At 45.4% G+C, this 21,267-nt stretch overlaps 1 protein-coding gene across 2 annotated transcripts in view; it reads right to left on the bottom strand.

Moving 5' to 3' along the window:
• The window catches only part of LOC147725336 (sodium-dependent phosphate transport protein 2B-like), a 70,794-nt gene that overhangs the window by 19,769 nt on the left and 29,758 nt on the right, over positions 1 to 21,267 (bottom strand). For both annotated transcript variants that reach the window (XM_086964009.1, XM_086964008.1), the window contains exons 5-7: positions 20,962 to 21,102; positions 11,802 to 11,913; positions 7,874 to 8,069 (exon numbers count right to left, since the gene is read on the bottom strand). In XM_086964009.1, the coding sequence (XP_086820135.1) occupies positions 7,874 to 8,069; positions 11,802 to 11,913; positions 20,962 to 21,102 (449 nt within the window). The remainder of the gene's footprint in view (positions 1 to 7,873; positions 8,070 to 11,801; positions 11,914 to 20,961; positions 21,103 to 21,267) is intronic.

Genomic DNA, 21,267 nt, shown 5'->3' on the forward strand with positions numbered 1-21,267 from the left:
TATATCCACAAGTTAGGGGACTGCAATCACAAACACTCTTCACATTGTTAAACAAGGCTGGATCCTTTCTCAAGCAATTTATTGTGAGTATAAATCGTTGCAATGTCCATCTTTTGTGTTCTTTCATGACAGACAGATGGATGGCAAAGAAGAATCAAAAACAATAACCTTACACATGCCCCTTAAGGTCCTCATTATGACCTGGCCAGGCTTTGGTGCAGAGATCCTGGGGCCCAGAATCTACCTTACCAATGGGTAGCTCCACATTACTGTCAGCTTATTATAAGTTTTTTTTTCCTGAATGGGGGGATAACTATTTGGACCCAGAGTTACTAGGACTATATTTACCAATTTGTCACGCACGCGGTGCAGCCACTTCAAATGCTACGCTGCGCTTTGGGAGAAGGAGAGACCAGGAGAGCGCACTCGCCTCCCCTCTTCCTAGCACTGGTGCTGAAATTAGCTGCTGTGAGCCGCGGAGACACCTTTGCACCATAGTGCAGGGGTGTCTACGTGAGTCAAGCATACGTTTTGTACTGGAAGGTTAACCTTCCAGTACAAAATACTATGCTTAGACTAATTTTAAACATGTTCCCATTTTGTATGTGAGGTGTACAGTACAGCACGCATGCAAAGTTGGAAAATAAAGGAGAAAAAAGGCATTTCTCCTTCATAGCGCCTAGTTGAAGGGTGCGCTATTTTCTGACGCTAAACCCTTTCTACTTTATTTAGTACATTGGGTTTAGCATCAGAAATCTTGGGTGATTGTATGGGAACGGAACCACACATGGTACGCCCCTTTGGTGCTAAGTAACGCTAAGCAGTGCTTGCGCTGCTCCGTGTTACTTTCATGTTATTTCTAGTGCTAAAAAAACGTTGGGGCAGATTTATAAGAAAGTGACGCATCTGTAGAGATGCGTCCCTTTCCCTGCACCACCATGCAAAACGCTTGCATCACCATGGATGCGCCGTATTTACAATATGGGCCAAGGATTGACAGATGCGTCAGAAATTCCGACACATCTGTTGGCAGAAAAGTCATGCATTGCTGGAGTCGTGTCGCATTACGCATCTCCCTAGATGCGTCACATTGTAAATGGCCCTCAACTTTTATACCGCCGCTGCCTCACAAAAGTGATGCAATGACGGTGCAAAAGTGACGCAAGTGGCTTGTAAATCTGCCCCTTTTGTGCTGGAACAAAAATCGGACAAAAAGATTTAGCCCCGATTTGCATCACTTTTGTAACGCAAACACGGAGTAAAATCTTAGCAAATCTGACCCTGGGTGCTTTAATCGACAGTTTTTCAAAACTTCGTTACACAATGCTGCCATTTTCCACCTACTTCGAACTGGCAGAAAGTGTCAGCCACAGTGTTGTTGGGGGTGGGTATAGGTGCTTGGCACACTTACGTCTGTCTGAGGGGAGCATTGTTTGCTCCATCAGACTGCTGCAGGGGGGATGAGGGGGCGGGGGTGTCAGGGTCGGGGCAATGCTGCTGTCTATATCCACTGTCCTGCAGAAACGTTGAGGGGCCCTGTAGCTCCGGGCCTGGAATGATCAGGTCTGGAGTTTGCAGACCCAATAGTTCCGGGGCCTGACACTCCTGGAAGTACTCACATTGGCCCAATATTACAAATTACATTGGCCCAATATTACAAATTTCAGATCCTGTAGCCTCATCGCCGCCATTCTGCAGGTCAGTTTATGCTTCTCTAAAGATTCGCTGTTAGGGGGGTTTCTATTGCTATACTAATCAAATCTCGCCCCCCCCCTCCCCCCCATACCCCAGGTCACAACAGATATTCATGCTAAGTGTGAATTCAGAGAACAGGGTCAATGATTAGGAGCACATATGTATTCATTTTAAAAAAATTACAACAAAATGTATGGGTTACATGACTATTGGTGTATATTTTACCTTGTTCTATTTTATATCATAATAAAAATATTCAACAAAAACGTGTAAATTCAGGTCTGTTCCATAGATCAAGGACTTTCTCCAAAGCCTACGGGTGTTATTTCAAAGTGCACTCTCTCAGCTTGAAGCAAGTATCTGTTTTTATGGGTTTTTTATAGGTTGCCTGGGGCGGGGCTGGGCGGGCTTTATGTGGTTGGGCTCACCCTGGTGTGCACGTTGACACCTCCTCTAAACTGTGTCTATATGGTCAAAGATGAACGAGCGGTCGAACATCCATCCTGCTGTTTACAGAAGGAAAGTTGTTTGCTTTGCAGTGTCCCACATTCCAGACTCGAGGCAGAGCTACTTACCACGGGTCGGTAAGTGGCTTTAGAGCTCACGAGTAATAGATGCAAAGTTCAAGGAGAATGTCTGCTGGTACCAGCTGCCTATTGTGCTATTCATTGGTTGTTTATTACACGCAGCCCTGTTGCAAGCTTCCACTGAAGACGCAAGGGTAGGTTTATGAACTTGATGCATTGTGTGACAGAGAAAGGGCAGGAAGGGGCCATATTTAAAATAATAGGCCGCATTCCTGCCTTTTCCCCAGTGCTGTGCCCTTTAGGCAGCCTATCGCCCGCGCAGGCTCCCTTGCCCCATGGTGCAAGGGAGCCTGCATTGCACGCAGGATTGTTCTTGTTCGGGAAGGGACACTTTCCTGCATAAGACAGTCCTGTGATGCATATTCCTCTTTCTATTTGTGCGGCAGAATGCAGAACACGTCGACAGTGGAAGTAAGGAGGAGAAATAAAGATATTTCTCCTTGTTATGCCTCTCCTGGGAAGGCGTATCTTTTTAGCACATTCCCAGATTTAGAAGTTCTGGTAAATATCTCAATGCGTCAAAAACCATGGGAGTCGCGTGGGAACACCCATGCAGCGCCCATGGAACGCAGCCCTTGCGCTGAGTAAGACAGCGCAGCGATTTGCGTTGCTTTACTCCAAATCTATGAAGCCAAGGGGGACATGTAAAGTGGCCTCGCGTGGCTTTATAAATCTCACTTAAGGTTTGCGTTGCACATGTACCATGTTGCATGGTACAAACATGTCACACACCGGCTCGTAAATATGGCACAAACACAATCCCTGGCCATTCTAGGCAGTGCTTAACTTGTAAAACAGTAGGCGTTGGTGCTCAAAGTTTTGCTGAGAAGCTCATGGAGTTTTCAAAGGTACCCAATACCAAGGTTGCTAAACCTTGATTCCACCTCATTGTCTTTTAATGGCCCCACCAGAGTGCTTGCCTCTTTATTTCACTTGTGCAAGGTTCTTTTTCATGCCTGCTTTCTCCATTTGGCAGTGTTCTTTCCATTTTTCTTTTCCTCCTACTTTCCAACTTTTGTGTTTTTCTCTCACTTAGCCTTAGTCTGTTATGGCTATATAAGTGTGAGCCCTCAAACTGAGTGTCGGTGGGCCCAACCTGCAAACACCGAGGTCAAATTAAGCACTGATTCCGGAGCGTTAAACAAAATTAGTCTCATTGTATATGCTGGTGTTCTCAGAAAACAGACATAACTTAATTACCAAACGTTTGTCATCTTGCTTATAAACCTATGTGTTGCAAGCCATCCTGTGCCATGGCAGCCAACTTCTTTGCTGACTCGTACTAATTTGCTCCCTGGCCTTCCCAAATTGGGGTGAAGGAAAACAATGAGAAGTGACCAGGGGCACCAGGGCGAGAGCAACAAAGGGGCACTGGCAGAAGCACATAAGGTATGCAGCAACACAGGAGGCGGGAGAGAAGCACATGAGGAAGACAGCAACAGGGAACATGGGATGGGGCATGCAGCGGAGGAGATCTACAAAGGAGAGAGAGAGAGCCGCCTCAAGAGAGAACAAATAGAGCATAGAGGTAGGTACTTTAGGGGATGGGGGATCAGAAGAAGGACTCTGAAGACTCTTCTGTTCACCAAGCGCAGTCAATAGTTGGTTGTGGCCTCAAGTCAGGTGCTGCATTGTCCTTTCTTCTATAGTCTGTCCCTGGCGCCGGGAAACCCACTGTGGGTAGCTGTGCGCGGTAAAAGCTTAAATAAATAAATAAAAATAAAGAAGAAGGAGAAAGCTGGAAAAAAAGCATGCATTATGATGGAGTGCGGAATAGAAAAGCAACAGGCATTGGCAAAGCCAAAAGTGTTATCTATGCAAGATCTATTGGCTTTGTCAATGTGTTTTTTTAAGTCATGTTGTACAATCATGGAAAAAAGGTAAATAAACATGTTGATGAGGTGAACACTGCCAATGTATTTTTCTTTTAACTTTGAACCATGTTGCACAACAGCTGCACTGCTGGACAACAAGGCAAAGAAATACCAAGCCAAATTGCTATATTTTTTGGCTTTGTCGATGTTTATAAGTCATGTGGTACAGCAGTGCCGCTGCTGTGCAGTGTGATTGAAAGTAAAGAAAAATACCCCTATGGTGTGGCCAGCGTTGTTTAATCTTTTTAGCATTTAGCCATTCTGCACAGCCTTTTGGCTTCCCAATGCTTTCTTTTTTTTTTGCTGATGCTGTTCAACATCGTCAGTAACTATGTTTTTTTTCCTTTTATCATTGTTGACTGGGATTGGCAAAAAGCACTGGCAAACCAGAAGGCACGACCATTTGGCTTTGTTAATGCTTGTTTCTGCAGTGGGTGAATGAAAGAACCTTGCCCGAAATCAGTTGCACAGCTGTTATCAAATGACATATGTACAATAGGGCCCATCTGTTTGGCCCAGAAAACTGGAGAGAACTTTAAAATGTCCACATGTATGAATTAATCTTTGTAAATTATTATGAAAGGAAATTTTCGCTTTACTGTGTTTGGCTGCTGGGCGCTGAGAGCGCCATTTTAAAGTTTTCAACTGTTACTGGAAATGTGTTTAACCCCTTCGCTGCTGCCGCGATTTTACCGCTGTGCGGTAAACAAAAGAACAGGTCGGGCCGTGACGAACCCCAGCCGTCATCAGCACACGCCCACCGCGGGGCGTGGCGGCTGGGGTTCGTCACCAGCATGGGAGTGGTTAACTGTGTTCCGATGATGGGGGGCTGAAATCAATTTGTTTTTTAAAATGTTATTAGTCAGACGTATTGCACTGCACTTTACTCCACATTGACAACTAGAGCTATCTTTTTGGTACGGTCTCTATTTGTTCTCCCATCCGTATGGGGAGAGAGGCCACGGCGCGGACACACTTCACCTGAAATAAAAAGTTCTGTTTACTGTGTTGGGGTGCTGGGGACCTGAGAGCATCATTTTAAAGTTTTACGCTATTACTGGGAACGGTGTTTAACTGTGTTCGGGTGATGGGAGGCTGAAATCAATTTGTTTTTTAAAATGTTATTAGTCAGAAGTATTGCACTGCACTTTCCACCACATTAACAACTGAAGCCGCCATTTTGGTAGGTTGTTCTCCTGGCTGCATACAAAAGCAAGACCCCAGCAGGGTGCGCCGCAGGCATGCCGAAGACAAGCCCGTCTGTGCCCATCTCTGCCTGGCTGGAACCAGGGGCTAGAATCCCTGTATCGCTGCCACATATGAGGATAATTTACTCATCTGGACAGCTGAAAGCTGTTCAACCAAGCGTAGACAAGGTATGGTATGCTTCCTAGACCGTATGAGGTCCCCACCAATAGCTTAACAGTCTAGGAAAATAATAAATGATTGATGGTCTGTATAAACTTCAGAGCACTCTAGTGTCATATTAGATATTTACACGTGTATCTGTGAAAAGCAACTGGACATGATGTGCCTCACAGAAACCTGATTCCACGAAGGGTCCCTCCCAGACGTGATTTAGGCCCTGTCTCCAGTATTCAAAATTGGAAGGAATCACTGAGTGGCAGGCCCAGGGTTGGGATAGCCATCATCCAGAAAGATTCAATAAAATGAAGAATGTGACCTTTTGTAATGTTGCCAGTGCCCTTGTAAACAGATTCTACACCTTCAAATTTAATTTGCGCTATACCCAAAAAAGGGAGGGACAAGAAGGCCGAATGTGGAGCGGGGGAGAGGGAAAGTAGTACAGGTGTGGGTTGCACCGAGGCAGACAGCAGCCCTAAATCACATGCTCTCTCATAGAATGATTCAAAGAAAAAGTATAAACAACAATGCAGGAGAAAGTGAGGCAGCAAGCAAAACAACAGAGCAGTAATATAAAAGGGCCTCCATCTCAGTGCGACAGGCGGAATGACACCAATAAATACATTAATCCGTGCTTGGTCCAAGCTCCACTAATAGGGGAGCACACAAGAGGAAGTGAAGTCTGCACACACTGACTGCTCAAAAGCAAGGAAATGAGAGTGGCCATACAGTGAACCAATAGTAGTAATGGGTGGGCTGAAAGCCCCTTTTTAGATTTTTTTTTTTACAAACAGTAGATTGTTACCAAGTGGCAGTGAATGCGCGCTGTCTACAAGCAAGACCTAAAAAGTAGTTCCCAAAAAGTGAGCAGGGTAAGGACACAAGTCAGCCAGTCAAGAGGACAGTAAAGAGGGTATACTCTAGGGGAGGGACAAACGCAAGATGGACAAGGAAAGCCATCAAATAAAAAGTGCATGAGTGTACATGTAAATGTAAATGTATAGGCATTTATATAGCGTACTACTTACCCGGAGGGTCCCAAGGCGCTTTGACCGCTGCGAAACACTTCCTGGCTTCCCTGAGAGATGGTCCCTTAATGGGTATCTCCAGGGTGAGACCAGGCATCCCCGGCGGTCTGGTGGGGCCGTTAGTGAAGATGAGGCAAGCTAATGCCCAGAGTTGCCGAGTGTGATCGCTGATCAGAGTGGGCACCGAGGCAAGAGAATTATCGAGTCCGCTGACCCTGGTCCAGAAACCTGCCGTGCCGGGATTCGAACCCTGGTCCCAGGCCGTCCTCTGCTCTCGGGTCTGCCGCCTCTAACCAGTGAGCCACACTACTACACACTACTACAATAAGGCCAACCAATGATAAGCAATGGGCATGCTCTAAACCCTTGTAGGTTTTCAGTAAGCCCACAAAAGATCTTTCACACCCAGTTTGTGCTGTCTGGTAGTCTCGACCCAAAGAGGCTAATAGCCAGATCTATCATTGTATTACATTGTCTTTGCTTCACACATGGTGTCACCAGGGCAACCGAATATTTAAGTCGGATTTACTAAGCAACAGAAGGCTTCCTTGCATGGCCCTGCATTGCTTGATAAATCTGGAGTAACGCAAGGCAGCGTAAGTTGCAAATGCAAGGCAGTGTAAGTTGCAAACGCAAGGCAGCGTAAGTTGCAAACGCAAGGCAGCGTAAGTTGCTGCCTTGGGTTACTCTGCCCTGGGAAGCCATTCCATGGGTGGAGACTGGGTGTTTGCCTGCATCCATCGATGAATTTTGGTGCATTCCTAAACTTACCAAGACCGGTAAACCTGGGAAATGCACAACAAGGAGAAATATCTTTATTTCTTCTTATTTCCTCCTTCTAGATGTGTTGCACTTAGAAAGAGGAAACAAAGTCTAAGAATTGTTTTTGTGCAGTAAGGTGTCTCTTCCTGCACAACAGCTGTACTGTCTGCAATGCAGCCGCCCTTGCACTATGGCACAAGGGTGCCTGTGTTGGCGCTAGGCAGCAGATTGTGATCAGGCAGAGAGCAAGAATGTGCCATATACTGGTGAATATGATGCTTTCCCGCCCTTTGCCTATCAGCCAGCACAGCACATTGTCTTGCTGTGTTGCTTGAAATATTAATAAATGTGGCCCTTAATTAGTAGCATGACAAATCGCACATGCTCTTTTATTGGTTAGACCACGGAGAGATTGAGCAGAACTGCTTCTTCAGATTCAACATTACCATGTGACTACAGCTAAACTTGGGGAAGACAAATTTTCAGCATTTAAAAAGAATTACTAATTTCATATGAAGAAGAGAATTGCACAGTACCGCTCTGATGTGGTGGCATGCCCTACCTGAACAATGAGATCAGTTAAAGGGTCTGTGATGACATTCAGGAGGTCAGGAGCATCTTGGCCACTTTGAATGTTGAAGGTTTTCACAATTAGGTCAGTGAGGAGGTAAAGGTAGCCGCTGGCGACTTCAAGAGGGAGCAGGATGAGCACAGAGAGCCAGTTGAAGAAGTCATGCACAGTGGCACCAGCAAAGGCCCTGCAGGCAAAGCACAAACATCTCCATGAAAATCAAACCGCATATGCAAGGGGGATCAAAAGAGAGCATACCAAGTGTCATTTAACAGTCAGAGTAGGCTTGTCTTTACCAGGCGCTGGGCCTGGGCTGGCACGTAATACTAAACACAGAATTCCCCTGTTTTACAGGTGGTTTACAGGTTATTGAAAGTTCATTCAAAGCACCAAACCTTATAAAACTTCCGACCTATGGTGTGTGGGATGTCGTTCAGTATTCATTGATATCAGTAGCGGTTGGTGGTGGGAGTAGCTGCCGCGTGGTGACGTGGGGAGGGGAGGGGCAGGGTGGGGGGTAGTAATCTATGGAATACAGAGGATTACAGGTAAGTCAACATATAAATAAATATAATGAATTTCGTTGCGTACACTGCATCGCATTTGGGGATGCAGTGTGTGCACCGAAATTCATTTTATTTATTTATTTGTTTAATTACCTGTAATCCTCCCTAATCCATAGATTACTATCCCCCACCCTGCCCCTGCCCCTCCCCCTCCCCACATCACTGCCTGGCAGCTACTCCCACCACCGACCGCTACTGATTGATATTACTTACTTATAAGCCTTGCTGTGGTGGGCATCAGCCTATAGAAGCCTACATACGAAGAGTGGTGCTCCCAGCGATTCAGTTCCCATACGGTTCACTAAAAACATCGCTCGGACCATCACAGCTAGACTCACGGCCCTCATCAACACCTCGTTTGTCCAAGGAGAAGTCCCACAAAGCTGGAAGGAGGCCGTCGGCAAAGGACTTCTTAAGAAGCCATCGCTAGACCCCGCGGACCTATCCAACTACAGACCGATCTCGCTCCTCCTTGGATAGGTAAGGTCGCGGAGAAGCTTGCAAACAAAAAGCTGTCTCACTTCCTAGAAGCAAACCATCTCTTGAAAAACTCCCAAACAGGCTTCAGACCAGGTCAGGGCACGGACACTGCCCTCCTGGCGGCCGTAGAGAAAGCCAGGAAAATCATTGACACTGGAGGATCAGTGGCAGTGGTCCTCCTAGACATTAGCGCAGCATTCGACACTGTCAGCCACCAGGTCCTAACTCAGCGCCTGGATAACACTGGCGTGAAAGACAGTGCGTTGAAGTGGCTCACATCCTTTCTCTCCCGACGCTCCTTCCAAGTCTGGGAAGGAGAAAGCCGCTCCCCCTCGATCCCCCTCCGGTGTGGTGTGCCTCAGGGCTCCTCATTGAGCCCCACGCTTTTTAACGTGTATATGGCCCCACTGGAGGAGCTGGTCGCCCCATTCGGAGTCACGATCGTCAGCTATGCTGACGACACTCAGCTGGTGGTGACCCTCTCACACCCCAAGATAGAGCCCTCCAATCTGCGAGACTGTCTCTCCAACGTCCATCAATGGATGAGCGACTCTGACCTAAAGCTAAACGGGTCAAAAACGGAGATCCTGCTCCTCGGCCACAAAACTCTAAGCCTCCCCTCCAACCTCTGGCCCGCCTGTATGGGTGAACCCCCTTCTCCTAAGACTGAGGTTAAGAGTCTGGGAGTGTGGCTGGAGACAGATCTCACCTTCAGGACACAGGCTAGGAAAACAGCCGGCATCTGCTATGGTCTACTCAGATCATGCAGAAAGGTGCTTCCCCTACTACCACTCCAGTCCCGTCTCTTGCTAATTCAAGGCTTAGTGCTATCCAGGCTAGACTATAGCAACGCCATTTACCTCGGGGCGCCGGAAGCCACCTTCCAAATACTGCAAAAAACCCAAAATGCCGCAGCTCGCCTTCTCACGAACACCCCAGCAAGAACATCAGCCAAACCTGCTCTGAGGAAACTTCACTGGCTCCCCGTGAGGGAAAGAGTCGCCTTTAAGGCCCTCTGCCTGGCCCACAAGGTTCTGCACAACGCTGGCCCCCCCATTCTGAGCACTTGGATCACTCCATATAGACCGACGAGAGCGCTCCGGTCTGAACAGGGAAACCTTATCGTTGTCCCTAGGGTGAAGAAAGCCCGCATCGGCGGCCGCCGTTTCTCGGTAAACACGGCCAAAAAATGGAACGCCCTCCCCCCGAGCCTCAGAGCTGAACCAAACCTCCTACGATTTAGGAAGTCCCTCAAAACCCTGCTTTTCCCCTGATGCATCCGCAGCTTCCCTTTGCCCCCCCCCTTAGGAGCCCGAGGTTTCAGCGCTGGGATACTCGAGGGTGACTACGCGCTCTATAAAAACCTAAAAAAATAAAAAATAAAATACATACACTAATATTAAACTGGATAATATTACCATCTGTCTCTTACAATACGTAGAAGAGGCAAAACTACAGTATTAAACACTATGTAAAAAGACAAGTTCTTTATATGACTTGTTCTCATGACTTGTGCGCCACAAGGAGTGTTTACATACGTCTTGTACAGTATTCATCCTCTCAGCATGACCAAAACCCAGGGCCTCAGTTGCAATATTTTGACTCAAGTCAGCGCAGCAAGCCTTCTTGGTGCGCTGCCGTGCATCAAAAGAAAACGGCAGGAATTAATGTATCTACAAGATACTGCTCATTCCTGTCCTTTTCCCCAGCGCTGGCACACAATTTCCTGCCAATTCAGTGCTTAATTTGAGCCAGAGCTTTCCGGTGCTGAGCACCAGCACTTAATTGGTTACCAGTGCGCGCCACCAGCACCTAATTATCATTACAACACTTAGGGCAGTCTGCCACAAGGTGGCGCTGCTCATGTAATTTAGAGATGAGCAGCATAACAGTTGTTTAAGAAAACAATATACATTAAAAAAAAGACTAATACCTGCCTCCCCAGTCATTCCTTTAGCTTTCTGGACCTGGAATAATCTGAACTACCTATTTACATGTGAGAGAGATGGTTAGTAGTTGTTTATGCAGCAATGACAGGGGCGATGGGTGGTGCAAGCTGCAGTGGCCTTCTGGTCAGAGCCCTGGCACTTAATAATTTTACAAATTAAGCACAGCCTGCCATGCACCAACACAGGCCCCCTTACGCCAAGGTGCAAGGGTGTCTGTTTTGTAGGAGTGATTGTTTTTGTGCAGGAAGACATCCCTTCCTGTACAAAATCAATCACAAGAGGTGTTTTCCTCTTTCTATTTGTGCTGCTAAATGCAGCACACATAGAAAAAGGAAAAATGAGGAGATGTAAAACTATTTTTCCCCGTTGTGTATCCCTTATGCCTCACCTAGGGAGGCATAGGAATCTGACGCATTCCCAGGTTTACGCAACCTTGTAAATTTGGGAATGCGTCAGGTTCCATGGATGTTGCATAGGAACACCCTCATCAACACCCATGGAATGCCCCTTTCACGCAGAGTAATGCGTGAAAGGGGACCATATTTACAAGGTCATGAAAAGCCACACAGGGTGGCTTTACGAGGCCGTGTAAATATGGCAGACATACTGCGCCACCAGTGTGTCCAAAAATGTGACGCATCGGAGGCGCAATGGGCTTGGAAATAAGCCCCATGGAATTCAACAACTGAACATCATCAAAGCTGGTTGTACTATTACCTATGTGAGGCTTAAGCCACATGGACTTCAATGAAAACCAGAGCCGGATCTATAGTGATTCTGCTGTTGCCTATGGTGGATATATTGGCTCAATCTCTCTGTAAAGTGCTGTTTCTTATGGGACAGTCTTTAGCAATTCTTACATTTGTCACTTTTCGAGCATGTCAGACTACTTCAGAAACGGCAATGTTGGGAGGAGTACTGTACCTTCTAAATTCATTCCTGTCCCCGGACTGCATGAGAGCCACTATAGTGTTGGTGACCGAGGTCCCAATGTTCGCCCCCATTATTATTGGGATGGCAGCTCTGACCGTCAGCACTGTGAGCAAAGAAAATGCTATCATTAGAGCAGAATAGGACACAGCTCCATTCATATCCACAGGTTCAGGGCTTTCAGGTTCAATGAAGACCCTACCAAGTGTGACATCCAGACAGGCTACAAGAACAACCAACAGATCTCATTTGTAATTTATTTTATGGGGTTTCTTCTCATACTTGCACATTGTAGAGATAATGAAAACCAGACAGTACGTTACCTCTGATGAGTTGGCCACCACCACCCCTATAGTGGAAACAACTTTATTCCTAATAGAAGAACCCCCACACACATGTTCATCAGTATCTTAGTTTCAATGCACAAATGGCTGCACACACCTGGTTTTATCAGTTCAATTAATGAGCCATTAATGCTCCCTCTTCAAAGTCTTCCTCACCCTTCTGCTAGCATGGAGGTGCCAAATTCGCAAACCTTTATCTTTGAGACGTGCTCTCTTACTCCAAATATAGACGTGACATACTCCTGTTCTAGCTGTGAGACATGCTGAGTCATAGAGAAAGCTTTATAAATCACGAAACATGTGCTTCATAAGCATATCTTACTCCTGGAAATTCGGGAATAAGTCACACCTGAGTGCAGAGTAAGACAGAACTCACAGTAAATACTTTGAGAAACAGAAGTGGATTGAAGGTTTTGATACAGAGAAGCTCAAATACCTTTTGTACCTCTTCTCAAAATGCTCCTGTTTCACAATAAGAAAAACTGAGAGCTGAAACTGGCATAAATTACTCTGCGAGTACATGAAGTATTCTTTACATATGCGAAATACATACATGCAGAGTAAACTACAGCAGACCGGTTGCAAGTGAGGGGACAAAGAAATGCAGTGGAAATGTGATATACTCATAAAAAGTAGCAGATCCCAAGGGGAATTTACTGTTCCACAAAAGGAGCAAAGTGGTTGCAACACTTTACCATAGTAGCAATTTTTTATGTGAAAATCTATGGGTTAAGAAGAGAAACATATCTTTTTTCCCTACTGAGTGAAATTTTGTGAGCGCAGGATTGAAACAACCATTTACTTGAGAATGACCATGTGGTTTGTAAAGTAATTGTGGCCGGGCATTTTGGCAACATTTTCAGTTTTTGTATGATTTACAGTGATTTTCAAGAGCATTTTGCATAACGCAAAATGTAGGGCAAATGCTTTGTCGAATCGGCATCCCAATATGTCTGTGCATTCTGCTTTCGTCCACCTTCCTGGGAGGGTTAGTATCAGCTGAGCACATGAGAGAAAAGGCACAACAGTGCTATTGTCTGGAAGGTGGTCATTCGGTTAGTCTAACCAGACCATGAAAACACAAAGTGAGTCCGTTCTCAGGGCACACCTCACTGTGGATGGTGCCCTTTAGAAAGGCTCTGCAAAGTGATGCTTCTGATGGTCATAATGTGCAAACACCAGCTTTCTTGGGGCGCTGTGGATGCGAACTCACTGTGCTTGAAAGGGGCACGCCGACGTATATAATGTTTAACAAAGGCTAATGATGGCTGATTAGAGTGATGGCTTCCGGGGCGCTCGCCATACTCTCCGGTGCTTCCTGCAGCACGCTTATCCACACACCACGCATCGCAGGTCAGGGCTACGGCTCGCGCTCAGCTGTGAAAGGCCGCTTGTGCTCTCGCTTTAGTGATCTATAAAATTGTTTTGCTTTCACAGGTAAGTGAAGGCTTCGTCGAATCGGCGTCCCATTCTGTCTGCGCTTTCTGCTTTCGTCCACCTTCCTGGGAGGGTTAGTATCAGCTGAGCACAGGAGAGAAAAGGCACAACAGTGCTATTGTCTGGAAGGTGGCCATTCGTAAAATCTAACAAGCCCATGAAAACACAAAGCAAGTCCGTTCTCAGTGCACACCTCACTGTGGATGCTGCCCTTTAGAAAGGCTCTGCAAAGTGATGCTTCCGATGGTCTTAATGTGCAAACACCAACTTTCTTGGGGGGCTGTGTGTGTGGACTCACTGGGCTTGAAAGGGGCACGTCTACGTATATAATGTTTAGCAAATGCATCTTGTTGCTGTATTCTAAGTGGAGTGGTGCACTTAGATGGTCCCAAAGGCGAGACCTATTGGCTATGCCAATGCTTGTTTTTATATTTGCAGGCTGTCTCCGTTGTAGTGGCAAAAGAAACGGGGAACCAAAGAAGAACTTCGCCCCTGGGAAGCCCGGATTCGTCGCTTGGTTGCAGGCAGTAGGTGAGTTGGTTGGCTACTCCCTGCCTTGGGTTTAGGCCTGATAGCTGTGCGTGCACAGGTCAATAACTATCAGTGAAGGGTCAGCAAAGGTTAAACATTGCTGGCAGTGAGCGATGCTCGCTAAGCGCATCATGGACCTTGATCAAATGTTGACTCATGTCAGCTTGAAGCTTTGCTGAGCCAATCTAGCCCGTGGAAAGAAAACCTGATAGCCTGAAAATACTGAGCGGAGATATCATCACACCCACCCTAAACTGCTTTGTTTCAAAGCACACAATGTTAGTGAAGTCCAATGAAATTACACGTTTTCTCTGGAAGGTAATTTCATATTATATTTGGTCTGCAAAGTGTTTCGTATCTGTATGGTACTTAAACAAATCAGCATGACACACAAACTCAATATAAGGATTCAACTTTCTTTTCTGGACTAACTTATGTACTACACACATGATTTGGGGTCGTTTTTCACCACAAGTTTAACTTTAAATCCGTTTTTTGCTTTCTACGGGACGTACTTGACTATTGACCTATGACTTAGCTAATAAATACCCAATATAGCCATATACATACATGCATTATCATTGTAGAGTCTCCAGATATGATGGCGTTATAATCAATTTTCACTATTTCTGAGTGTGAGCAGCCCAATATAGTGCTAAATCGACTTCACAGCATTGTTTTCTTCTGCTATTTTGCCAATTAGCATTCGTTTTCTCCCCTTTTCCTTCTTCCAGAACCTCTTTTTAGCTCTCTCCCTAGGGGCACCCCATTCTCAGACAAAGTCCTATATTATTATATATATATATATAATATATTTATTAACCTGACATTCTTGGATTGTGCGCTAGCACTCAGAGACCATTTAGGGGCTTGACATCAAAAGGAAAAAAATGACATACAAGAAGCTGGCCTGCATAACTTTACAACAGCAGGCGTAGGAAACAAAGGGTGAGGAATGCGGGGGAAGGAAAGTGACAGAAAAGGTGGAGAAGGGGAACTGGAAGGGAAGATTCAGATCAATTCAGGCACTGATGGAAAAGAGACTTTTACTTTTTTCTGAAGATGAGGAGAGATTGAACTAAATTCTGAGCTTGAGGGTCCTTACGCCCTCTTCTTTCTTTGAAATACTATTGAACTACAGAATAAACTTTACTTCAAGCCTGACACGTATACTCAAAAGCACATGGATTTATTTGTAATGCTGTGGTTATGAATATTTAGGGGCCTTACAAGCCCCTTGCGCTGCTCGTGCGTCAATTTTAACGTGGGAAAAAGTGAAGTACCAATGGTGCAAGGGGATTGTAAATAAGCCCCTTAGTTATAAAATGTATAGAAATCAGGGGGCAGATTTACTAAGCTCCTGCATTGCCCCTGCATCACTCAAGGGGATGCAAGGCAACGCAGGGGCTTAGGTGAGATTTATTAAGCCGCACAAAGCCAACTTGCATGGCTCTATGGGGGTTAGTAAATCCAGAGTAAAACAAGGTCACACAGATCGCTGCTTAATGTTGCATTGGGAAGGCGTTCCATGGGTGGAGCACTGGCGTTCCCAGGCATCCACCAATGGAATTTGACGCAATCCCACATTTGCTAGGGGTAGTAAACCTAGGATTGTGTCAAAGTGATACGCCTTCCCAACAGAGGCATAACAGGATAAATATCTTCATTTCTCATTGTTATTTCCTCTTTCTATGTGTGCGGCAGAAAGAGGAATGTGCCTCTGATGATGGTATTTGTGCAGGAAGGTGCCCCAACAGGCACAAAAACATTCCTGCCTGTAATGCAGGCACCCTTGCACCATGGCACAAGGGTGGCTGCATTGGCGGTAGGCAGCACTCAGTGTGCCAGCACAGGGAGCGAGCAGGAATACGTCATATCTTAGAAGATATGGCGCATTTCTGCTCACTCCCTATTTCGGAGTACAGCACAGCAAGTTGTCTTGTTGTGTTATGTTGAGTGACATATTGATAAATCTGGCCGTGGGTTACTGCTTGGTTGCCCTGGAATCGCATTCACAGGCAGTCGCAGCTCGCACAGTTAAACACTGTAGTGCTGTGAGGCAGGGCAAGGTGGCACTGGGTGGAGAATGACATACGATGGGATAGTGAAAAGTAAATAAATAAATAAAACCACTTATCTGACGCTTGACACATCACTAAGTCGGCAATGCAGCAAGTGCAAGGTAAGTGGTTTTATATATTTACTTTTCACTATACCGTCATATTTCGAATTCCACCATTCCCACCCACCTGGCCCCGCCCCCACCCCGCCTCACTGCCACACCAGGCTTACCTGTGCGAGCCGCCACTGTTCACAGGTACGCAAGGTTACCTTGGTATTGCTGTATGTTTCTCGTTCTGTTGCTAACAGCTTTTCTATTGCTTGTAATGTAGAGGAGAGTAATGAAATAAAAGACAGTAAACGACTTACTGCATTTTTTGCTCCCACTTCTAAATCCTCCTGAAATCCAGTGTGAATCCAGCTGTCAAATTATTACTGTATTTGAATATTACTCTAGGAATTTACCCTTAACTTGACTCACCATGTTTTTATGCACTGACTTTTAACTTAATAATGTGAAAATCAAACTTAACTGATAGTAAATACCTTTTTCTGATTCATAGCACAAGGAATGGTGGACTTTTACTTTTGGAATGGAATGCGCACAGACGAATGTTCATGGTCAGACACTGTGGCTGAACTGCTGTATTTGCAAGTCTAGCGTTTGTGTCATGATTGTGGGCAGTTCCATGTGATACACCCTTCAAAAGGAGTTGAACCACTACAAACTTGCTATTTTATAAGAATGTACCTACCTCATGTAGGTAGGTTTCTTGTCTGGAAACACAAACAAGTTTGCTCCTGTTAAAGGCAGAAGTAAGTGCACTTTTAATGCGGTTGCCGGGTGAGGTGAGGTCTTCACCCACAAAAAGCTGGGTCAGTATCACTGTGAGGAAATGCCTCAATGTGATTAAGCTAATATGCTTCTTTTATAATGCAGAATATAAATTGTTCATGCAGGTGTTTTTTCTATGCGGTTTCTGTGTATTCATGCGGCTGTATGTGTGCAACCTTCTGTACTTGATAGTAATTTCTCGTTTCTTGATAGGAAGAAGACGTACGTCTCTCCCTTCAGTGGACATACAATCCCTTAAGTTCCTGGTAGATATGTATATTTTTGAGATTTTTCACTTCACATACTTTGTAGTTGCAGTAGCTATTCCATGACTAAGGGTCCTGAAGAAAGCCGGGGAAGTCCCCCACTAGGCTGAAACATGTCGACCGTCCTGCAAAGCGCCAAAGAGTAGTCTTACTACTCGGCGTGATTTTAACTCTTGACACTCAGACTTCTATTCGAACTCTTTGTTGAATCTGTGTAGTCATTTTTTATTCATGACAAACACTTGAGCACTGCACCTTATTTACATTACTCCACGATGAGTCACATCGCTAGAGTATTGACATTCTGTCCCGCACCGGCACTATATGACTGGATGTGGTGATGAATAACCAGAAAACCCCCACATGACGTAAACTCCGACATAAAGGTTGGGCTGATGGGTCTGGTTCTAGCGTATGTTTCTCAATCGTTTTTTGCACACATCTATCCAACTGTTTTACAGTGATTAGCATAGTCACACACCATTCCCAGACCTGATCTGCTCTTCTTTGTGTTTTGGAAAGTGAAGAAACACAGTCTTTTTTTGCAGGTAAGAACTGGGTTTCTTCACAGAGAAAAATGTAGTGATGTGCGGAGGCACATTTGCCTCACGTTTGTGCATGTACAATTATCTATTGAATGAACATTTTGTAGGTTTAAATTGTGCTCAGTGGACTATGTCTATGACTGCTGGAGAGTTCCTAGCGCACACCTTGGATTCTTTGAGGCTTATAACGTCACTTTTTGCTCAGATTACTCAATCGTATCTATGTGGCCTCGCAAAGCCACTATGTGTGGCTTTGGATGGCCTCATAGATATGGAGTAAGGCAAGGCAGCGAAAATCGCTGTGTTGCTTCACTCTGCACTCGGGTGGCGTTCCATGTGCATTGTGGTGGGTGTTCTCACGCAACACCCATGGATTTTGACACTGCGCCAGATTTACAAGCTCATGTAAACCTGGGAAAGTGCCAAATCCTCCCACCTCCTGCGGGGGGAGTAACGAGGAGAAATACCTTTATTTGTTCTCAGTTTTAGGTTGAGCCTAGCTGCAGCGCATATATGCTGCTGGCTTTGCAAGGCATGCTGTACTGGAGTATGCACTGGAAGCCAGCCCACTCTCCGCCCATATTTGTCATGGGCTTGTGTCATTCTCCTTCATAAATGCTGGCTTCTGATTTGTAAATAGGCTTGTTAGTTCCTCCTTGGTATCGCCTTGTCTGCATTTGTTAACTCCCATAACGACTGGACCTTTTACTTGGCTTGTTGCAAGGTCTGCATTAGAAGTCGGTGAGCACTATTTTTTTTAATTGACACTGATGTGCACACCGGCGGCTGCTTTTTGTATTTGCAGCGCGAACACACAGGACAATAGCGGCCGCTTTTCTTATAGAGCGATATGTCTCTCTCACTTGCATGCTGAGCACGGCGTCTGCTTTAGGGACACTGCGCTCAGTTTCAGTTTTTTTAAATAAACTTTGATGTTGAGCGCAGTGCCCGCTTCAGGGACACTGGGCTCTGTTTCTTTTTTTTTTTACTTTAATAATGAACGCGGCGCCCGCTTCAGGGACACCGCACTTGGTTTCATTTTTTAAAAAAAACTTTAATAATGAGCGTGGCGTGTGCTTCAGAGACACAGTGCTCTGTTTCTTTTTAACTTTAATAGTGAGCGCGGTGCCAGCTTCACAGACACTGCGCTCTGCAATACAATAGGTATTGCTTTTGCAAAGTATGAACTATTTGTATTGTAAATGGCAATGCCTTTTAATATTATAAAAGGCACTACCATTTACAATGCCACCAGGTCTAAAACTTTCAATTGCGAGATCTATTGCACCGTAAATGCTTGTTTCCTCTTTCCATGTGTGCTGTATTCTGTAGCACACGTAGGAAGAGGAAAAAGCCTCTTAGGATTGTTTTTGTGCAGAAAGGTTGCCTTTCCTGCACAAAAGCTATCCTGCCAACAACACAGGCAGCCCTCCATCATGCTGTAGGGGTGCCTGTGTTGGTGTTAGTCTGCCGAAACGGCGCCACCGTAGGGGGGAAAGGACAGCAACGCACCATATTGGTTTAATACAGTGCATTCCTGCCCTTTCGCTTTGGCGTAGGGCAGTGCCGCAAGGTGACTTGCTGCACTTCCCTACGTCAAATTCCGTAAATAATGGCCTTTATGACTCGCTAAAAAGCCACAAATGTTCTCCAAGGTGTGGTGTTAAAACTATTGTTTTTACCGTTGAAATTGGTCCCTTTTTAAAAAAAAATCTGTAAAAACGCCACCAGTCCCAGCTAGCATTCAAGAGAAAATATTGCCAAATTGTGGAGAAAATTATGAGGAGGGAAAAAGTATGAAAGGCAGGATTTTCTGCAAACTACCAACAGGCAAAAAATCAGTGCCCTTATTTATGAGGCCTTGCGTCAGTTTTGCGCCGCCGGTGCGTCACTTTTTGTGACGCACCAGCGGCGTAAAATATGCGCCTTGTTGCGCCATATTTAAAAAGTGACGCATCTAGGTAGATGCGTCACTTTTTAAACCCCTGCGCCACATTATACCTGCGTCAGGTATAATGTATGCAGAGGGGGCGTTCCCCCGCAAAAAGCCTCGTAATAGTGACGCAGTGAAATCTATGAGATTTCACTTCATCACTTTTAGGATGCTGTTGCGTCAAAATCTTGCGCCTGCCTCACAGCAGGCGTAAGACTGACGCAAGCCCTTTCACATGGGGCTTTCCCCAAGTGAAAGGACGCATTGCTGGAGTTGGGTCACTTTTGTGACACACTCCAGCAATGCGTCACTTTTGCGCTTACAGATACGTCAGAAATACTGACGTATCTGTAAGTCCTTGCGACAGGATGCGTCATACATTAAATATGACGCATCATTGGTGTCGCAAGGAGTGCGCACTGAGAAGTGACGCATCGCTGCTTTCACGCAGCGATGCGTCATTTCTCATAAATGAGGCCCCAGGTTCTACGCGAGGTACTCAAGTGAAAAAAAACTATGCAGAATCCTGCTCCAGACACAGGAGCAGCCTTACAGGGGCTGCAGCGTTTCCCTTTCACACTTGACCCTTTACCCAGAGGGCCCTGCATGTATTTCAGGTTCATTCAATTTTCCATTTTCTAGAGAATGAGACAATCACTGCAACCTATTCGTTTTTAAAGCATGACATCTTTTCAAGCCGCTTATAATATTACCAACTAGAGAATCTGATATTTATGATTTGTCATACAGTGTATGCACGTCATTGCAAAGTCATCGGTTATTAAAGTGTTACTAAACAGAACGTCTCAAGATAGGGCACAGTAAGTGACACTTTCATGTCTGTGTAAAAGCCGAATAACAAAGGTCATTGGAAAGTGTTACATATCCTCAGGATTTTCTAATTCTTAGTTTCTTGTGCACTTAATGGTCGTGTTCCTCAATTTGCCACCCAATCCAAGGTTATGCAACTACTGAAATGTAGACTAAAATATGGTGTATCGCTGCACCACAGACACAAACCTATCCACCACAAACCTAGGTAATATGGGTGTCAGCACTGGCACACAAGGAGAAATGTGCACTAGTACAGGAGGAGCTGTTGAAACTAATAAAGTTATGTTTTGTTCATAATGAACTGGAACAACAATGGACAGGTCACTTAAGCACAGGCATACACAGGAAATCTTGTATCGTCTACTTACAGCTAGATGACACCATGCTGACGATGATAGACGAGGAGGTGCTGGAGCTTTGCACCAGGACCGTCACCAGAACCCCGATCACCAGACCAGCGACCGGATTGGACAACACCGAGTTCTTGAAAATCTCTCCTGCTGCTTTCCCTATGAGACACAACCAACATGTTTGAACACCACCTTCACCAAACCTTGGTAACAGAGACATCCTTTTCTGTTTCAAAAATGAACAAGGACGTACACAGTCAGTAGACTTTGTACGTGTTACCACAAAATGCACATGGGTTCATAGGGCAGTGCTATAAAAGGGTC

This window comes from Lissotriton vulgaris, chromosome 3_2 (assembly GCF_964263255.1).
Source record: "Lissotriton vulgaris chromosome 3_2, aLisVul1.2, whole genome shotgun sequence".
NCBI lineage: Eukaryota > Metazoa > Chordata > Amphibia > Caudata > Salamandridae > Lissotriton > Lissotriton vulgaris.